The 20842-nt window shown below is 30.6% G+C and overlaps 2 protein-coding genes across 10 annotated transcripts in view; both read left to right on the forward strand.

Annotated features, from left to right (window-relative positions):
- Positions 1-6647, forward strand: part of LOC100742161 (membrane-associated guanylate kinase, WW and PDZ domain-containing protein 1) — a 7443-nt gene extending 796 nt beyond the window's left edge. The window contains exons 2-11 of one of the 4 annotated variants that reach the window (XM_024371625.2): positions 594-673; positions 752-977; positions 1068-1471; positions 1551-1739; positions 1800-2940; positions 3014-3149; positions 3217-3759; positions 3842-4012; positions 4076-4210; positions 5157-6647. In XM_024371625.2, the coding sequence (XP_024227393.1) occupies positions 625-673; positions 752-977; positions 1068-1471; positions 1551-1739; positions 1800-2940; positions 3014-3149; positions 3217-3759; positions 3842-4012; positions 4076-4210; positions 5157-5321 (3159 nt within the window). In that variant the 5' untranslated portion in view covers positions 594-624 and the 3' untranslated portion in view covers positions 5322-6647. Of the gene's footprint in view, positions 1-593; positions 674-751; positions 978-1067; positions 1472-1550; positions 1740-1799; positions 2941-3013; positions 3150-3216; positions 3760-3841; positions 4013-4075; positions 4211-4470 lie in introns of all 4 variants that reach the window. The other 3 variants (XM_024371627.2, XM_024371626.2, XM_033324004.1) reach the window with 3 other exon arrangements.
- A 929-nt stretch (positions 6648-7576) lies between these two features.
- LOC100742403 lies at positions 7577-20613 on the forward strand. Of its 6 annotated transcripts, none has more exons than XM_024371624.2 (14): positions 7577-7930; positions 9666-10260; positions 10600-10899; positions 11307-11639; positions 11721-11878; positions 11983-12154; positions 12240-12548; positions 12636-12784; positions 12856-13747; positions 13823-13969; positions 14152-14242; positions 14330-14405; positions 14481-15766; positions 16186-20613. In XM_024371624.2, exons 2-14 carry the CDS (start codon positions 9681-9683, stop codon positions 16205-16207), a joined length of 4515 nt encoding a protein of 1504 aa, XP_024227392.1. In that variant the 5' UTR covers positions 7577-7930; positions 9666-9680; the 3' UTR covers positions 16208-20613. The 6 variants fall into 6 exon arrangements, with proteins under 6 accessions (XP_024227392.1, XP_012247927.1, XP_012247929.1 ...); XM_012392504.3 differs by lacking the exon at positions 16186-20613 and adding an exon at positions 8066-8249 and having other exon boundaries at positions 14481-15869; XM_012392506.3 differs by having other exon boundaries at positions 14330-14399; positions 14481-20613.
- Positions 20614-20842: the final 229 nt, after the last annotated feature.

The raw sequence follows: 20842 nt of genomic DNA on the forward strand, positions 1-20842 counted from the left end.
TGAATGCATTCGTAAGAATGCATTCACGTCCGCCGTGTGTGTCGTGTTCCTCTTCTGCTTTATGTAATTTTACTGCAGACACCTGTCCGTCAGGATCTCGAGTATCGTATCAATATCGGCATTTGGAAGACGGTGTCAGGAAGTCCAACTACGCGTTACTGTCAACGTTTTCGTTTCTCTTATCTGTCAGATGTTTGAAATAGCTGATAAAAAATTTTTCAGTTGTCGGGAGCCTACCAATCTGGATAATGCGATTACTAGCTGCTAGTAACTAATCCTAAAAGAACGGAAAAAATGTTTTAGTATGTCGGGTGAAATGTGTCACAATTCGTGAAATATAATCCGTAATTCTGATACGGTGTTTCTTGCCGACGGTATTTTATTTCTATAGCAAATATTTGTTGTATATCTGTTTCACATTTTGTTGTACTACTATATTTCAACTTAACTTAATTTAATTTGTAAATTGAGGCCATTAATTTAAATTCTAAAATATTTGCCTTAAAATAAATAAATCAAATACATCAGAAAAAAAGATTGGTATGTATGCATTTGTGATTCTATAGACATAATTTTTTGTTATTATTTGTTAGGATATTAAGGTGGAACTAAAGGAACTATAAAATGGCTACAAAAACAGAAGATACAACATCTATTGATAATACGAATGATGGTACTAAAATTATTATTTGTTATTGTTTCCAACTATATTTAGAAGTGTTACATACTACAACAATATATGTAATTTCAGGAGAGAGTATGGACAAAGAAGTATTAGCAATTAGTGGAAATGATGAAACTAATCATCGTATTCCACCAACATATTTGTATAATTCGGGTTCTGAACAAAATACAGGAATATCCAATCAGGAACAAAGTAATAGAAATCGTACTCAAGCTACAGAAGATCAATTAGGACCTCTACCACCAAATTGGGAGAAAGCTTACACAGACACAGGAGAAGTTTATTTTATAGAGTATATATAATATGAATTATATGTTTTTGGAAATAAATTATACTCGTTACACAATTATATAACTTATTTTTATTGATAATTATTTCGCAGTCACAATACAGGCACTTCTCACTGGTTAGACCCACGTTTATCTAAATTTCAAAAAAGGTCTCTTGAAGAATGTTTGGATGATGAATTACCTTATGGTTGGGAAAAAATAGATGATACTCTTTATGGTACATATTTTATTGATCATGTAAATCGTAGAACTCAATATGAAAATCCTGTATTGCAAGCCAAAAGGGCACAACAAAGTTTAGGAGAAAGGAAGAGTCCTAACTTCACAAGAAATCCTGATAAACTAAAAGGCCAGAAAATCAGAACAACTTTGATAAAAAGTTCAAGAGGATTAGGATTTACAATTGTTGGTGGAGATGACTCAGTTGAGGAATTTTTACAAATTAAGAGTGTGGTACCAAATGGTCCAGCATGGTTAGATGGAAAATTACAAACTGGTAATATATATAACCACATAAAAAGTAATTTATCTTTATTATAAGGTGATAACTTTCCCAATTTGAAATTCTATTATAGGGGATGTGCTGGTATATGTTAATGATACCTGTGTTTTGGGTTTTACACATAATGAAATGGTTAATGTTTTCAAATCAATTAGCAGTGGTGAAACTGTTGCATTGGAAGTGTGTCGTGGTTATCCATTGCCATTTGACCCAAATGACCCAAATACAGAAGTGGTTACAACTATTGCTGTTAATGCACCAGGTAACAATCTTACTAAACAATAGTATATTTTTTCTAGAAGAACACATTTTATTTTCTCAGATATTTTAACAGAAGATCCGAGAATGTACATGGATTTAGACCCTACTCTACAAAGTAATGGTCGTTTCAATTTCCTGGATTCTACATTCTTACCAGTACATAGTCTTCAAAATGGTGAAAATCTTGCCACTACTTCTGTCAACTCAATGCCAGATCTTTGTATTTCGGATAAGATTAATACAATTAAGAGACCTAGTAGTACAGATATTTTATTGTCTGAAAGCAGTGATTTGAATGACTGTAAAGACTCATCAATGTCTTCCAAATCAGAATTTCTCAGTATTGCGATTGTAAAGGGTACCATGGGATTTGGATTTACAATAGCAGATTCAGCTCATGGTCAGAAGGTTAAAAAAATTTTAGATCGCCAACGCTGTAAAAATTTAATGGAAGGTGATATTTTAGTCAATATAAATGATATTAACGTGAGAAACATGTGTCACTCAGAAGTGGTACAAGTGTTGAAAGATTGTGCTCGCAATGAAGAAGCATTGATACATGTACAAAGAACAACATCCAAATCAAATGAAAAGAAAGAAAAAAATTCACAGGACTTCTTTAGAAGTAAAACACCGACGGCTGATATTTATAGCACTCAAACAAAGACTGTTGTACCAAGTCGACCAAAAACTCCACTTATCGATACCAGGAATCGTCCAAAGTCCCCACCCGGTGCGATCAGATCAAACTGGAATGAACAAAACGAAAACGATTTAAATCCACTCGATAATCGATACAAATATTCAGAATACACTCATAGCATGTATTACAATGATCCATATAAAGCAAATATTACAAATTTATCTGACAACTTTGTTACAATGACAAATTTAGATGATGATTCTGTAAGAAATAGCGCAAAAAGAGATTGGGTTACAAACGATAAATTAAATATAAATAATGATGTATATTCTATCGATATACCTCACCACGATAACATGTTGAAACAAAATGGATGTTTACATTCAGACTATTATAAAGATTTGTATACGTCACAATCTCATTCTCAATATAGTGAACAAGATTATAATGTATATTCTATTGGTCAGGAACAAAATGTTGATACTGGTGAAATATGGGATAAACGGAAAGAGACTACCAGTTTTGAGCATGAACAACCACATTCCAGTTCGATACCACGGTAAATAGCTTGGATTCATTCAGTCTATGTTCCCACCTTCATTCAAATACAGAAATTATTTTTCACATTTTAGGTATCCTCAATATAGCAACGAGTTAGTGTGCCCAATTGTGCCTGATATAGAATGGATAGAGACACTGGTAACTTTAGTAAGACAAGATACAGGATTTGGATTTAGAATAGTTGGTGGTACTGAGGAAGGATCTCAAGTGAGTTACAAAGTTACTTATGCCTTCAACTGAAAGAAATCAAAAGTATTGATAATGTAATTGTCAGCAGGTTTCAGTTGGACATATTGTACCAGGTGGTGCAGCAGACTTAGATAACAGATTAAATACAGGTGATCTAATTATGTCCGTCGATAGTGAGAGTGTTATGAATTCATCACATCATCACGTCGTTCAATTAATGATAGCTGCTGCTCAAAATGGTAGAGTCACTCTAGGAATTCGTCGTCGAGTTAACACCCAAGAACATCTTCCAGAAAATCTTCAAACTCACTATAATAGACAAATGAATCTCCAATATCCTTATGACGTGACGGTTACTAGAATGGAAAATGAAGGTTTTGGTTTTGTTATCATTTCCTCAGTTAATAAAGCCGGTTCGACAATAGGTAGAATAATCGAAGGTTCACCCGCGGAAAGATGCGGCCGATTAAATGTTGGCGATCATATTCTTGCCGTCAATCATGTAGATATTACAAATGTTTGTCATAAAGACATTGTGAATTTAATTAAAGATTCGGGTTATTCCGTTACGTTGACAATTGGTTATCCTCTTGATGATTGTTGTAGTAATACGTCTTTATCGCAAAAGGTATTGCTTAACTATGAAGTAATTTGTAGCCAAATTCAATATGTAATCGATTATAAGTACGATATTTAATAAATTACTTTAGGATGAACCAACATGTGATGGAGATGGAGGTCAATATCATGCTGTGGAATTGACTCGTGGAACTAGAGGATTTGGTTTCAGTATTCGTGGAGGACGCGAATTTCAAAACATGCCATTATTTGTGTTACAAATTGCAGAAAATGGTCCGGCATCCATTGATAATCGATTAAGAGTAAGTGTGATGGTATCAAACTATGATAGTTCATATAATTGGTTTTTTTAATACAAATTTTAGGTTGGTGATCAAATAATTGAAATAAATGGAATTAATACTAAAAATATGACACATACAGAAGCTATTGAAATTATACGAAACGGTGGACCATCCGTTCGACTTTTAGTTCGACGCGGTTGTCAGATGCCTTCAGTGGTAGGTGCTCTTCCACACCTCTACGATATGAATATATGAAATTAACCATCCTAAATAACAATATATTAATATTAAAAATATTAACGATATTTACTTTTGCAAGTGATGATACTAATGCTAACGTTGCCCTTTTATAATTTTCCTTGATAATTTTACTTGAAGCTTCAGAGTTTAACATTAGGTACCATAATAAAAAACAAAAACATTTAAAGACAATATGAAAAAGAAAAGAATGATTGCAAGAGGTTGTTTTATTACAGTGAGAGTTAGATTAATACACACACACACTGTTTTATAGTACTATGTCATTTAGTACAGAAATATCTGGTGCAAATGGGAAACAGTGTGTTATATTGTATATTTTATGGAGTTGGTTATACATATATGTAGGTATGTAGTAAGATATATACTTTTTATATACGACACGTTGAAATCAATTTTTACAACACTCACATGTGCAGCTTTTATATTTGATAATATTATTTATATGTGACTACTAGAGCTTCAAATTATATATATTGCAGTTTAGCAATATTAATACGAATATTGTGGACATGGTTGTTGATATTCACAATGAATATAGTAATATTAATATTAATTACGTATTAATTATAATGTGTTTTGATAATTAAAATAAGAAGTTTTACATACATTTAAGTTGAAGGAAGGAATATGTGAATGACTTTTCTTGCAGCTATCAATATGACTTGTGAAAAGTCCGATTTATAGGGATGATACTTACTCATTCTAACAAAATTGGACTGGTGCTAACTCTCTATTTAAATGATCTAATTTCTGAAAGGGAAGATATTAATTCATTCTAACACGTGTGATAGCTTTGAGAGTATTGTGCCTTACGCGTGTTCTATATTTAATAACAAAATTACTAAGTAAAAGCTTAAGCTTCTGAAGCAATTATACATTTTTTTATTGAACTTTATTGTAGAGTAATCTCACAATCGACCAAATAAGTATTCGACCGATTGATGAGGGCACCCCACGCAGACATTTATTGAAATTACACGAGATGGGTGTGCACCCTAAAAAACGTCAGAAAGTTCGATTTTTCATTTTACTCAACTGCTGTTCATCCAAAAATAGATATTTATAATATCAGCTATTCAACATAAACGTAATATCTTACTCATAATAAGTTCATATTTTATAGAATTAAATATCAACTTTCGAAAAGAAACTTTCGAGATTTCTTTACCATTGAACTACCTTATATTGTTCATAATGTAATTGTATATTGAAATTCATTGTGTAAACATGAGTTAATGTAACCAAATACGGTAAACTGCGAATGTTAATGGAGTATGATCTATTTGTAACAGCAAATAGCATTGATACCCACAAAACATACAGAAGTTACCTATTTTAATATTTGTGTAGGAAAACGATTTTGGACTGATAAATTTTCAACTGAAAGATCTCGGAGACTGAAAAGTATCATCTAAATTAAATATTTTTATATACTCTGTAATAATTGTATGCACTCAGGAATGTTTTCACAAATTCATGATATAATGTGATTAATGTGATCTTAATCATTAAATAGTATACTCTTGAGTATGTGTATACAGCTAGTGAAGAATCTCATTGAATTTATTAACTGATGCTTTATTCTCTTAATCTTTTTGAGCAGCATTTAAAGGATATTGTCGATATTGTTTTTGTTTTAGTATAATATTTATTATAATTGTACGAAATATGTGCGTATAGCAATAATTAAATTAAGTACTGATACAACCAAAGAAACGAATGCACTTAAAAACCATTTCGAGATGCGGTGCAGGAGATCAATATAAAAATATATGTTAATGATTTCATTATTTAAAATCCTCGTTTGAAATACTATTTTTTCTTTGTTGGTTATGCAGTGATGTTTGTAATAAGAAGTTGACAATGAGAAGAAAGTCTTTAATGAGATTGGATGAATTTTTTTTATAAAAACCATTTCTTCCGATCTTTTTGCGGTATTAAAATGCGTTGAACGTATAAAAGAAAATTAATAAATATATTTTTTTACTAGTAAGTCGATTGTAACTAAGAAAAAAAAACATTTAGTAAAATGCATTGAACGAAATAAGTAAAAGATCGACTTAGATTATATTTTTAAATTTTTTCAAATATAAAGAAAGCGTTGTAAAAAGCTTCAATATATGTATGTGTGAAATATTTTCATTGTTTATATTTACTTAAATAAGCAATTTTGCCGTATATCTTATCAACGATAAACATTGATAAACGCATTTAAAATGAGTCGTATTTTTCTTATACTATAGTTATTATGTTTATTTTTATAATTAAATACACAATACGCATACATACATATACACACACACATCTAGAATTTGTATATTATGTAGGATAGTGCAAACAAGTTTAGAATAATTGTAAATATATACATATAAATACATATTATAGAAAATTATGTAACATTATCAATTATTGTAAACTCCTCGTAAAGGAATAATTTTTTAATTAAAATGTATTTACTATCTTTGTAATTTCGTTATTAAAATTCTCCACGTCTTCTGCAGTAATATTACGATTTTATCTCTTACCAATGTATATTGCACACGTTTACTGAAAATCAATATATTCTATATTTACAAGTTGAAAGTACTAAGTCATGAAATCTGTTACTTTATATTACTTTATAATTTTGCTGCAACATTTTATATTTATTATAAACAGATATATAACATGGTATAAGTCCCTTATTACTAACGGTAATTGTTGATTGCTCTAATTCTAATAAGAATACCGAATTTCAAATATCGATATTATTAGAATTTTATTATAGGGTCGTTATTGATACATAAGTCGAGAATAAAGATGTACACTTAGCTATTGAATCCATTTTCAAATGTTTATTATTATCTGTTGACGAAAGACTAATTTTTCATCAACATACAATTAATCTATATTAAAATTGTCAATTTCTTTAAAAGTATGAATATATAAATACTAGACAGAAATTCATACCTCATTTATAACATACTAAAAAAATATATCTGTACATATCTAAATATGATTATCTAATTGAATTCGAAAATGGCGCCTATTAGAAGATATCGCGGTCAACTACGAAGCCTGCGCCTACATTTCCAAGAATGCAGCGCTTGACGTCGTATGACGTCAGTCAATGTCGTCAAGTTACAGCATTCAAAACATGCGTTTTTTATGCTTTTTATGTTCTAACATTTTTGAAATAATTAATCTGAATAATCAGAAACATCATATAAATGTTATATTTTCCCGAATTATGTAATAGATTTGTGCAATCGTTCCTGTTATGTCGTTCGATTTTTCACAAAGGATCACTGACATGTTGGCAGCACTGTCGATTGATCGCACGTATTTTACCTAGAATGTGTATCATATATATTTATTCCTGGGTCCCTCTGGGCGAATGTAAACAGAATTTTTTCGCAAATATGAAGTGACGCGGCCGATTTATGCGGCTGCGACTCGTGGATGGAACTTACAACCCGTGAAACCGTGCCGACTATTTTAGCAGTTCACGAGGTCTCGAGTCTCGAGTATTAGTCTTGAACGCGTTACGGTAACCAGAAGATATACCTAGCGGATAAAACGGGTTTACGTTCGACCGCCCGTAGTGTTAAGTTCAGTGAAATAGTGTGGAGACAATTTAGAATACATGGAAGTGCAATGATGGATCTGCAGAAATTCGTCGACTACTTGCTGACGGTAAGTACTCGAAAACGAGTGGTATTCGCGACTACTTTGGACTTTCCCAGCTCTGACGGAATATGTCGTATTGGTCGATTTCTCTATAAATAATGCTGTGATTTTTTAATCATCTAATTTTCCCTTGTTAATCAGATAAATATTTTCTACACTCTCGAACATGCTGCATAGTATTATATATAAATGGTATATACAATGCACAAGCCTTGTTACATTGTTTCGTGCGTTTCTGCTATGTACATATATTAGACCAACATTCATGAGATCACACACAATCTTACCACACAGAGCATATACACGCAACAAGACAGAATACGAGGTATGGGTATCTACATGGAACGCGTTACGCTGTGGACATAGTGTATGTTCGTAAATAAACGATTTTAATGGTTTTAGCTCGATATGATTCTCAACTATCTGTGAGAGATTTTTAGTTTTATAGATGAAATGACTCTGTCCTATTATAGTAAATAATTCGTGTAGAAATTTTATATATATAACTCTATATGTGTGTGTATATATACATATTCTTTCCTTTTTTTCTTCTTCTCACTTACACTGCGACTGTGATAGCTGATTACGTTTTCAAGTTATCAGTTTTCCTATTATTCCGATAATTATTTTTCTAGTAAATAACAGCGCTCACAGCTTATGATTATTAAAATTATTCGAAAAATATATCAATAATATAATAGACCTTACATAAACATATTATTAATTTTTATTTTATTCATTGCTATTACTCCAATTTGATTTAATTACAGTTACTGCATTGTAACATTTTTAAATGATAAAGCTTTATATATATTAACTATTTTAGGTTTTCACACATATTATTTATTGAAATTGTATTAATATTTTCCTTTTGGTACATGTTATTCTCTAATTATTATTATGAGTCATATAGAATTTTAAGTAGTATAGGATGTAAATCTTTTTTGTCAGTAAAGCTTTCTATAAAACAAAACTTTTAACAAAAATTTTAATAACTTCAAAGATTAATGTGTAGATTAAAATAGGTCTGTTTACTCAAATAACTACAAAAAATAACTGTTTACTTAAAGATGGAATTGTATGACCTCCCAAAATTTTGTTTCACCTTTATGTCAAACAATAGTATTCGATCTGCTAATGAATAATTCATTCTACAATCTTGTATCCGAGCAAGTTATCTCCCTGATTTTAGTTTGTTCCTTCATTCATTTAGTATGCATCTATGATACATCATAGAATACAAAAGTATTGTTCACTACATCTACATATATAAAATATACAGCACATATCTGTGGCACTATATTATTCAATATGTTGTGTTATGATTGTGTAATCAGTTCTTCGTAATGTTCTTCATATAAATATTTTCATTTTGTTACTTAGTATTAACTTATTAACTTATCATACAGTAAAAAATAAATATTATAAGGAACTATTGACAGCATAATAAAAAAATGTAGAAGTGATAATGCATGACCTTGAATTTGAGACATATATTCATACATTAATTACAATCATTAATTCATATATTAATTACAATCTTACATTCAGCTTCTAAAACATGAACATTCTTAGTTATAGCTTAGCTTTGGAATCATGTTGTTGCATTGTATTTTAAAATATTTAATTTTTAATTTTATTATATAATTATTTTAATCTAATGTTAAATTTAAAATGTCAAATATTTTTAAATTAATATTTGTATTTTAAAGTAATATTTTATCCTTCTTATCTTTTTCAGTGATGGGAGCGCAAGATGTCTTCAAACAGAACAGATCCCAAAAAATTTCAGCAAGAAATGTCTCACTTTTTACAATCAGATTTTAAAAATGCTGCATCAAAGCATGATGATGTTGTTAGATGTTCAAATGCAAGTAGAATGACAGAGAATTTGTACTGTGATTCAGAGAGATGTGAAGATAATACATGTGTCCCAAGAAATATCAGTCTATGCCAGAAGGTAGATGTTATCAACAGGATAGAAGATGATCCTTGTGACACAACTGAACTTTCATCAACTATTAAATATTTATCTGACACGTGTTCAGTTCATCATTGCATGTTAAGTGGGAGTGTTGATTCTAATCATAATTGTGATATAATGCATTGTCAACAACACAAACAAATCTCACAAAGTTATATGTGTTCTATATATAATTTATGGAGAATTAGAACAAATAAAAGTTTGTCATTACTAGTTACAAAAAATGTTGATACACAATGGAAGAATTGTTTTTGGAGAATATTTTTAATTACTTTTGTTATTCTGTCATTATGCGCAACAATATGCAGTGCAGATTCTAATCAATGTGCAGTTGGTTTGAAAACACCTGGAAGTAAGTTTTATAGTAAAAACTTTTCTAATCTTTAATTAAAAGGAACTTATGAATTTAAACAACTAGATGCAGTTAATTTCATGCTTTTGAAGTATTTGTAACTTTCTATTGCAGTTGAGTTTATAAATAATTCCTGCATCTTGTTTCTCCTTTTGGAATTCTAGTCTTGGTACTAAATGTATATATCTATATATAATACACTAGGTGTACAGTGTAGGCTAAAATTTAGGATAAAGTTACTGTATATTCTACTAAATATTTAATGTGAAATATGCATAATAAATTAATTGATAATGAAATCTTATTTTGAACTTAATTTTACAATATTATTTTTTCAAGGGACCTGGCCACAAGGTGATATTGTACTTGAATATGGTCAACCTTTAAGAATACTATGTATATTGAATCAATCTTTTGTGGATGCTGAATTTCCTGGAAAAAATGCTTCAGATCTTGTATTCTTTCGTAATCAAAAGGAGATGGAACCAGAATTTATTACAATTATCAATGAAACTACAATATCACTAGATGTAGAAAAACCTCCACCTGCAGAAGATATGTATTATTGTAGACTAAGATTACAAAATAATCACTACAAAAAACTGGAATCAGTTTGTTTGAACAAAGTTGTAGTTGGTTGTAAGTACTTTTTTACTTTGCAAGTATTTTTTTAAAAATAATATAGCATCTTTTAATTTAAAGATTATATTTAATATAATATATATTATATAAACTCATAAAATTATGTCATTGAGATAAACTTAATCAGAATAGGCTAAAAGGCATTTCATGAAAACAAGAGTGGGCATTCAGTGCCTACTTTCATGAGAATTATAGGAATATCATTTAATATGTTTTGTATCTTGGAATTTACGCTTAACTATCATTTAAGATAAGTATATCTTATCATTTTGTCATAAATATAAAAGCTTATTTTATTAAGCTTATTTAACCTTTTTATACAAAGAGTTACTTATAAGCATTCTTAATATAGCATTTTCTATAGTGGTAAGATATAATATAATCTATTTATTAATTATTGACAGTTAAACCTCAAGAACCTCAAAACTTCAGTTGCGTATCTTATAATTGGGAAACTATGATATGCTCATGGGAACCAGTCCAAAACTATGTTACAACGACTTTTACGATCGTATTTAAATTACCGGGAAGAGCAGGAGGTAGAAAATTATATCCATGTCCAACGAAAGATAAAGATGATAAAAAGGACAAAGATGATAAGCCAAATATGTGCTTGTGGGATACATCAACGAATCCAATTTATCGACAACCCTATGAATATTATACATTTATACTGAACGTAAATAACGTTCTAGGAAATGCCAGTTTTACATATAAGTTTCATCATTTTGCTCATGGTTTGTATTTATTACTTTTTCATGTAATATTGATATATTAATAATACCATTTTCAGCATTATGTAAATATATAAATTTTAGTTATCCCTGCGAAACCGGCTAATTTATCAGTTATTAATAAAACGGTTGATAGTGCATTATTGCACTGGAGTGTGCCTTTTCCAATGCAGAATTTTCCACCTGGATTATATCATAGAATTAAGTATCAAAACCAATGGGATCATCAAAAAACCTGGCAGGTGAGGATTTATAAATACTAAGATAATATTTTGTTTAGAAGCATAACATATTTACTAATGCAATCTTATATGCAATTATTATATTATAATGCAATATTTTTTAGGTAATCAATATTACAAATGATATTCACGTGCATAAGAGATACTATAATCTTACTGGGTTGGAGTATGCCAATACTGTATATGATGTACGAGTTTTTATGAAAAGTGCTGTTGCGACTGGGGAAGATAAGTGGAGTCAATTTAGTGATGTTACTTTTAGAACACCACCAAGATGTAAGTTGCGTTTCCTGCAATTTTAATTTTTTTGCTAGGTACTTCCCGAAATATTTTTTATATTTTTATATATTTGGTATTTTAGTACCTGGCCGTCCTCCAAAAACCGATATTGGAAGCTTTGAAATAGCGGAGAACAGTGCTAGCAGGGATGTATATTTGTACTGGCAAACTATACCACAATATCTAGAAAATGGTGATAATTTCAAGTATGAGATTGATCGCGTAGAAGAAAATGGACGAAATGTGTCTCTTGTTCCGAATGAAACTACGAGAACATACGCTAAATTCAAGGGAATTAGTATCAATAATTATAAATTCGAAATTGTTACGACAAATATTGTTGGAATAAATGAAGAACGTGCTAAGATTTTTATACCTAGTCGATCCCAAAGTAAGATTAATACAAACGAATGAAAATTTGTGATGCTCAACTAATATACATGTGCATTGTATGAATAATAATGCATTTATATTACAGTACCGCACGAACCTATAGCATTTACAAAAATTGCGTTTGATGGAGGCTTATATGAATTATCATGGAAACCACCCAAAATGAATAAGGAAATTACAAATTATACAATTTTTTGGTGCGATAATGAACGTGATCGCCCTTATCAGTGCACTGTATGTATTTATTAGCTATTGATAGCTTCGGTAATGAAAAAATTTACTGATACTAAAATTGGTGATTGCAGGGTTATTTAGATTGGGTACATGTATCAAAATATACAACAATTTATAATATGACTGTACCAGATCCCGACAAAGTGTATCAATTTGCAATTTCTGCAAATACGAACACAGGTAGTAGCGGTATGGTATGGGCATCATGCACTGTAATACATAATAAAGTAGTTGGAAAAATGAAGTCTGTGTGGATAAATAGAATTGGTTCTGACTTTATTGAAGTTGGTTGGAAATTAGATTGTTCGGATCGCATTGGAATAGTAGAAGGATTTAATATTTATTATTGTCCCATTGTTTCACCATATGATCTAAATTGTAAAGGCCCGAAACTTAATAGAACGATAAAAGCCGATTCTCACACTATCCATGGCATTGTAAACAATTTGAAACCGTATACAACATATATGTTAGCTGTCGCTGTTTTAACAAAAAGTGGAGAAGGATTGCATAGTGATCCTTTGTATAATACAACTCTTGAAGCAGCACCAACAACTCCTCCACAGGACGTAAGAATTATAAATGTGACAAATACGACAATGAGCATTGTATGGAAACCACCAGAAGCAATGAATGGTGTATTGCGCTATTACGAAGTTTACTACAACACACACGCGAAAAAAGTTGAAGACGCAACACAAACTGAATTGAAAAATCTGTTAGCGCATAAATATTATAACATTAGTGTAGCCGCATGTACTGTATCTTGCAGTGTCAAATCGCCTACAATTCGCAAGATTACGAAAATTGGTACACCGGGAATGGTTAATGTACCTAATGTACGCTTTATGAATTCTAGCCAAGTGATCGTTATGTGGAATAAACCCGAATACGCCGCTGGACACTTAGATTACTATGAGATATCTTCGAAAGATGGTGAAATACAAAATAGCACTAAAACAGGTAACATTTTAGCAGATAAATATATTTTTTAAAATTTTGCCTTTTTTATTAACATTTCTTCTATAAATGTTTTAGAAGCTCGATTACCTATCCCTGATTGCAAATCTATACAGCGAGAAAAATTATATCAATTTCGTGTAAGAGCTGTTAACATTGCATCGAATAATATCCATTTAAAAGGCCCATGGTCTAATCCTGGTGAGGGAAATTGTTATAGTGAAGGTAAGTCTTAATTTCTTTGTTTTTCGTTTTATTCTTCAGTTCCTTAGTTAAAACAATTATAAGGATGATAAGAAAAAAGAGGTCCAATACTTATAGGGCTTACTTACTAAGAGAAATAAAAGATGTATTGGATCTCTTTCTTTGTGTATGTGTATAACAATTTCATTACTCATTCATTATAGGACCATCGTACAATGTGTGGACGATGATATGGGTGATAGGAGGATTTAGTTCCATAATAGTTATCTTTTGTTGTCTACATCTATCAAAACGGTATGAATAACCACCTAGATAATATATATATTAAACATTTTATAAAATAAATATAGTCTCATTTACATATGTTTTTACTTGTTCCAGTATTTGGTTGAAGTGTAAAGCTATGCAAGATGTAGAAGTTAAATTACCACCAGGATTAGCATCAAATATGGTACAGGTACAAGAATATATTGATCATATTGGTAATAGAAGATTAGTATTTTCTATTTATATTTATGCATTTTTATTACAGACACTTCTTGATAAAGAACAACATATACGTCAATCTTCTGCTGATTCCAGTGGTTGTTCAAGTGGACAAGAATCTGTTACTTCTTCGCTAACATCAGATTCTCAGGTTTCAAGCGATAGTGGTACGGAGATAGATCCAATGCCGGTTTCACCCAATAAATTGCTTGAAACACCAGCTTGGAATTCAGATTCTTCGAGTCTTCGCCTGAGACACTCATCATTTCGCGAACGATACGCAAAAGTTGCAAAATCCGGAGAGCCCATCATCGGAGACACGTTATCTTTGGCACGATCTACGCCTAATTTAACTGACAGTACAGGCTACACAACTTCGCAACATACTTGGTCTTCGACTGGGTACATTAGTATGCCATCATCAGAAGAACTGTCCAGTAATCCAAGTCCTGTTCCTAAAGAAACTTCAACTGCAGGGAGCTATAGTATTATAGGAACTGTTCCTAAATCTGCACAGTCTGCAAAGTCTGAGAATGACAGTGATTTAACGGAATCTACTGCAGATACACTAATACCTATTAAATCAGAACCCAAGCCCACAAATCCATACATAACATTAGCATCTTTGGAGCAGAACCAAAAGGATAAAAAAGCTATCGATTCGCTACATGATCTAGATGAATTAACATTTGCGGAGTCGAACAAATCAAAATTAGAATCTTTGACTCCGTTCACAACTTCTGACAAAGTCTCTAAACCATATGTGCAAACAAGTTTAATCGATTCATTAAAAAAGCCGTTCACTTTAAGCAGCATCGATAGTACAAGGAGCACGATGTCTACTCCATTTGCAGCCACCTCTTTGACCGATTCATGCAGCAAACCGTTCGTGTCTTCTTTCGCAAGTCCAACTACTTTGCCGTCTATGCTGGATTCCTCGTCGAAACCCTACGTTTCCGTGTCTTCAATCTCTGAGGTCTCGAAAAAATCAAATCTTCAAGCAGATACGTTAGACTCGTCGCAAAAGACTACCGTATCTCAAGTTTCTACGACCAGTGGTTCGCAACCATATGTCCTTGCAAGTTCCGTATTCCAAATGCTACAACAACAGCAAAGGGGAAAATCGGAAACTCCTATTTCAGAAGTGATAGACAACGAAACCGAAGAAGATGTTACGACAGGGTATCCTCTGTATTGGCCAACCAGTGGTACGAAGCCAAGCTCAAAGTTGGATGCAGACAAACCAATTACGACTAAACAGAGTACTGGATACGTTACCATAGCAGAGAATCCAAAGCTAGATCAACATAGAACGTCGACATTGTCATCACCGTATGTACAGCATGAGAGGTTTGAGAAGCCACTGCCACAAACTACTACTGGACAGTCAGATGAACAATACAGTAAAGTGACTGTTGTGCCAAGTACTATTTAATGAAAGAAAAAAGGCGCAAATGTATTGATTGTGGCAGTGTAGCTTGTGTATTTTGTCACTTTGAACTTTCTTCAATGTAGGAACGTTTTTTCTAATGAACTATGGTGCAATACGATTTTACGTTTGTAGGTGCTTCGAAATGTAGTCAATGACAATTAAATCCTACATTTGTTTTTACAAATATAGTATTTAGATCGGAGATCTTAAAAATGCTAAATTGGAACACAAAACGTGCATGCTATAAGACATATGAACATCGCGATATTCTGTCTACATGTGTCCACATCGATGTGTTTAAAATTTTAGTGTTTTCTAGGAACCTATACAAAACAGCATGATTCAATGCTGGTTCAACGACTGAATTAAGAAAAGAATTTGTTTAAAGAGAAAGAGAGAAATGAAAATTAACAAATGAAGAGTATCGTATACGATATATGTATTCGATACGAGGACACATCGAATATGAAACACCCTCATTTGTGAAAGTATGTACAAAATGAATTACTTTTGTATCATATACATTATCGTGCAATGTGATGTGAAAATCACTAGCAACGCCATAGCGTAAGGATTATAGATTATAAGTAAATTATGTGGCATACATAAATCGACAAACAACACATTGTTGTCCGAACAATCAAATTTTTCGCTATCTATGGTAGTATAATAATTCTCATTGTAGAAGGACCGTTATTTAATCATTGTGAGGTTTTTAATCGACTCTGTGTAATAGTATTAATATTTCGAGATATGTTCAAAACGATTTGAAAATTTTCAATGATGTTTCGTTTAAATTCTTTTATATCGTGAATTACAAATGCATTCTTTCGCCCTATCATGCATGATAATAATATGCACATATTGAACAACTGTTTTTTTAATCTCAATGAAATTTCCGAACTATACATCTAGAAACAGATATTTGTATTATTCCAATGTTTAATCGATCTTTGGAGTAAAACAAATATCTATGATCCAGAAAAAAGAAATTGCAGTTATGAGTTGCTTATTTGCAAATATTAAAAGTTGTGCTAGTTTCTGTCTCTTTCACGATCAGATCGTAAGAGGCAAAAATTATCGGTTTTTGAATCATTCGTTTGTTAAAATCATGCACTGCGTACAAAAAAGATTATGTTGATTTTTTTCGTTGAACTACAATCATATGCGTACTTTGTTTATCTGTGTATATAATTTACAAATCGTTCCTGTAGTACCTTACTATCGTTAGCAATGATTGATAGAAAGTATGCAGTAAAAGGAAAACTATGGCAACAAGTACAGGGTCAAGGATAATAAGATAAGGGAAGGCTAATCAAATCGCAATTTTGAAACCAATTAGATTTTGCATGTTTCTTATATATTTCTTTAGCATTTGAAAACGTTTAAGTAATTAAAATGGATTAAAAAACAACATACTTTAGCTTTTATATTTTAAATATCATTGCTGACTGCACAAAAATCTTTTAACAGAATTTCAATATCTTGTAAATAGAAAAAAACCTTTAACATTTTTTAGGTCAACTTCTATCAGTGAATAAATTCTTTTAAAATCTTTGACAAAAATTATTTTAAAGATACAGAATCATACATGTCTCGAATATATAATTTGGTCAGTCAGCAAAATTGAATAAATCAAGATATGCTAGAATCCATATCTTGTAACTAAACGGTCCACTTTGCAGAAATTTTAAGGAACTATGCAATGCCATTGAAACATTTATGCTAAAACAAAGCAAAATTATATACATATATTATATATGCATAATACCTTAAGCTAGTCATTGACGGGGTACATGAGTTTTTACAGGCCTTTTTTAATGGTTATTGTTTATACTTTACGATCAATTATTAAACAAATTCTTTTTAATCCTCGACTCTTCAATAATATGTTGTTAATTTGTTCATATTTGTCGACATATCATTTAATGCTGAACTATTATAATTTCAACTATGTTAATTATTGTACTGATCAATGTTTGCAATCATTTCTCTGTCGAAGAATTTTTATACAAACTTATATTATCAAGTACAGAGAGAACAGTATAATGAGAAGGAGAAAAATTGTATTTTTCTCCTATTATAACGAACAATCATTTGTAGCGATTGGATAAGATCATATGCATTTTATCTCGTGTTGAACAATCGAACAACTAAATTCTAGTATACTATACACATGTATATCAGTACAAAAAAAGGCCTGGGAGGATTTTTGGAGTCGAATCGTTTTACAAGATCAAATAAGCTTCATTAACGATCTTGTTGAAAGTATTCTTTGAAGTGTAGAGAAAAAAAGCGATGGAGATTAGATTATGTAATTCAAAGCATTGTTTGGCCTTGTGAAACGATATTCAAATGAGTGCCACGGAGGAACTCGATAGATCCGTGGAACTTTTTCTGGAGCGAGCTTACGTATACTCGTATGTTATATTGTTGTTACTAAGAGAGGAGCCGCTAATATTTAATGAATCGCGTCTAATCTGTAAAAAACGCTGCTTAGTTCGTAAAAATATTAGGTAAAGTTGAAAAAAGAATTAGGAAAAAAAAATTAGATGACAATGGACTAGAGTCTGTGTTGACGTAGTCGATGTGTCGTGAATACATCCGATTTAATTTCGCATTCGGGAACGTAGATGTTTTCTTCTTTTTTACATAAGAACGTGAACACAAACTGTTTGAAAGTACGTGTATAGAATCTAGATTCGATATCTTGGAACAAAATTGTATTATCGATCGATTTGTTTGAAAATTATCGTTCATTCAAGGAAGATCCTTAAATAAAATGGTAGAGTGTAAAGAAAAAGTAACAGGACGAGAAAAAATGATTAATTAATATAAATAATAATGCCGTCTTTGTAAAATGAGAAGCAAAATGCATGAATGCACGCAAAATTTTGAAATATGCTCATGTTGAGATAATTAAGTATTTTTCACGATAAAGGCTTCTAGATTGATTTAGAAAGTAACCAAGCGCGCATCTACTTTGTTAGGTTTTACATGTCTACATTGTACATATAATATATCTATTATTATCTATTTTTGTTACATATTTATAAATGAAAAAAAAACTACTTTATTGCGCACTATAAATATATATATATATATATGTGTATATATATATATATATATATGTATATAGCCTAATCTGAAAAAGTTTTAAACGATGGAATTGTGGTTTGAATGATTTATATATATATGTATATATATATATATATGTATATATGTATAACATATAAATATATATATATATATTTATATATATATATATATAGAAGATATACCGATGATTTACGTGACACGTGTAAGACATATTTCTATTATTAAACGTTTACCTTTATATCGATTATTAATTTGCCTTGCAGAGACCAGGAGGCATATATAAAACGCGTATATTCGCAATTTCTTTTTTCTCCACTTTTTATGTAATCAAACAACCCTTGTATAATTTAGTTAAATAGCTTGTTAGGATGTCTATAATGTTTATGTTATATATTCTCATCAACATTATGGGAGCTCAGTGTAACAGAAAATTTGATGAAATCAAAAGGGTGAAACTAATTGGTATAAAATTATTTTATGTAGTGCGAAACAGTTTTATTGCAATGATTCACAAATATAATCGATATATGTAAATATTATTAATTATTTTCTTCTTTTACGTGTAACATAACCGTGTTAAAGAACTATTACTATCTGGGCTCTCTGATCATAGATTTTTTTTTTTAATATATATTTAGAGTGGAGTGAATTATTAATGCAGATTATCAGATTTTGATTGAAGTATTTACTGTCGACGTAGTGAAAGGAAGATTTCAAAATTTCGCTCTACATATTTTACACGTGCCTGTTTGTTTCTGCGAAAATTCAAAGTTTTGATCGTTTGCAATAATCATTTAATCTTTGAACAAAGTTAGTGTTTGTAAACAAAATAATTTTCACTTGCACTGATGATGAATGTTTCAAAAACATCGGGATATTTTTTTGCAGAAATGTACAGACACCGCGTTAATAATAACTTTGCTAATATTAATCGTGGAATACTGTAATACTCATATCTCTTTTGGAAATAGTATTATAAATGAATTTTCGAAATTAATATATTAAAATAATGGCCGGACTGTTTTCGCAAGTAAGTAACTTTCTGATATCGCAAATAAGATTAGTAATATTAATGCATATACGCGGTGATAATAAAAGATATTAATCGCAAAGCGAAATCGGATAACAGTATTCCAGGATGAATAGCCTGTCTCATGATAACCAATCTACACCGAGCTAACTATATATTAATTCTAATAAGATCTTGTACAGAGTATTGTAAAATATATTTTTACTACATTTTTTTTGGTTTTATTATTTATTTCTTTATAACACAAAATTGTGTTTTAAGTTCGCTTTTTGTAGATCGCTGCTGTTATGCCATTATATGTATGCCATGCCGTTGAGCCTTGCCATTTGTATAGGTTCATTTTTACGATCAATCCCAAAGTTGTTTTGTTTTTCAATACTCATATACGGATCGAAAGAAAAATACAAGGATTCTTGTAAAACTTTATCTTTCAATAAATGCTGTCGATAAGCGCTTCAGGAGCTATTACTTTATAATAATTATACTGAAATATATTACATTTATATCGATGTGATGTATTTTACTTATTAATCTACAACGTATTCCTTCATTGTTCTCAATTTACGATATTAATAATTTCTGAACGTGTATATATACAAAGTCTTTATTTGAGCTTCATTATGTTAATGTATTGATTTTTATTCTCCTTTTACCGTAATTATATTCATTTAAATATAAAGCATTGACTATAGTTTCTATATTTAGTAAATCGATTACATTTGAATTTTAACTTTATTATATCAAATCTTGTAATCAAATTAGCTTAAATGAACAATAAGACTAAAACGCAAAAATATAAATCCCCACATTTTACTCTTTAATTTCAACAAATAAGTATATTATTCTC

Source organism: Bombus impatiens, unplaced genomic scaffold, assembly GCF_000188095.3.
Source record: "Bombus impatiens unplaced genomic scaffold, BIMP_2.2 scf_1445, whole genome shotgun sequence".
Taxonomy (NCBI): domain Eukaryota; kingdom Metazoa; phylum Arthropoda; class Insecta; order Hymenoptera; family Apidae; genus Bombus; species Bombus impatiens.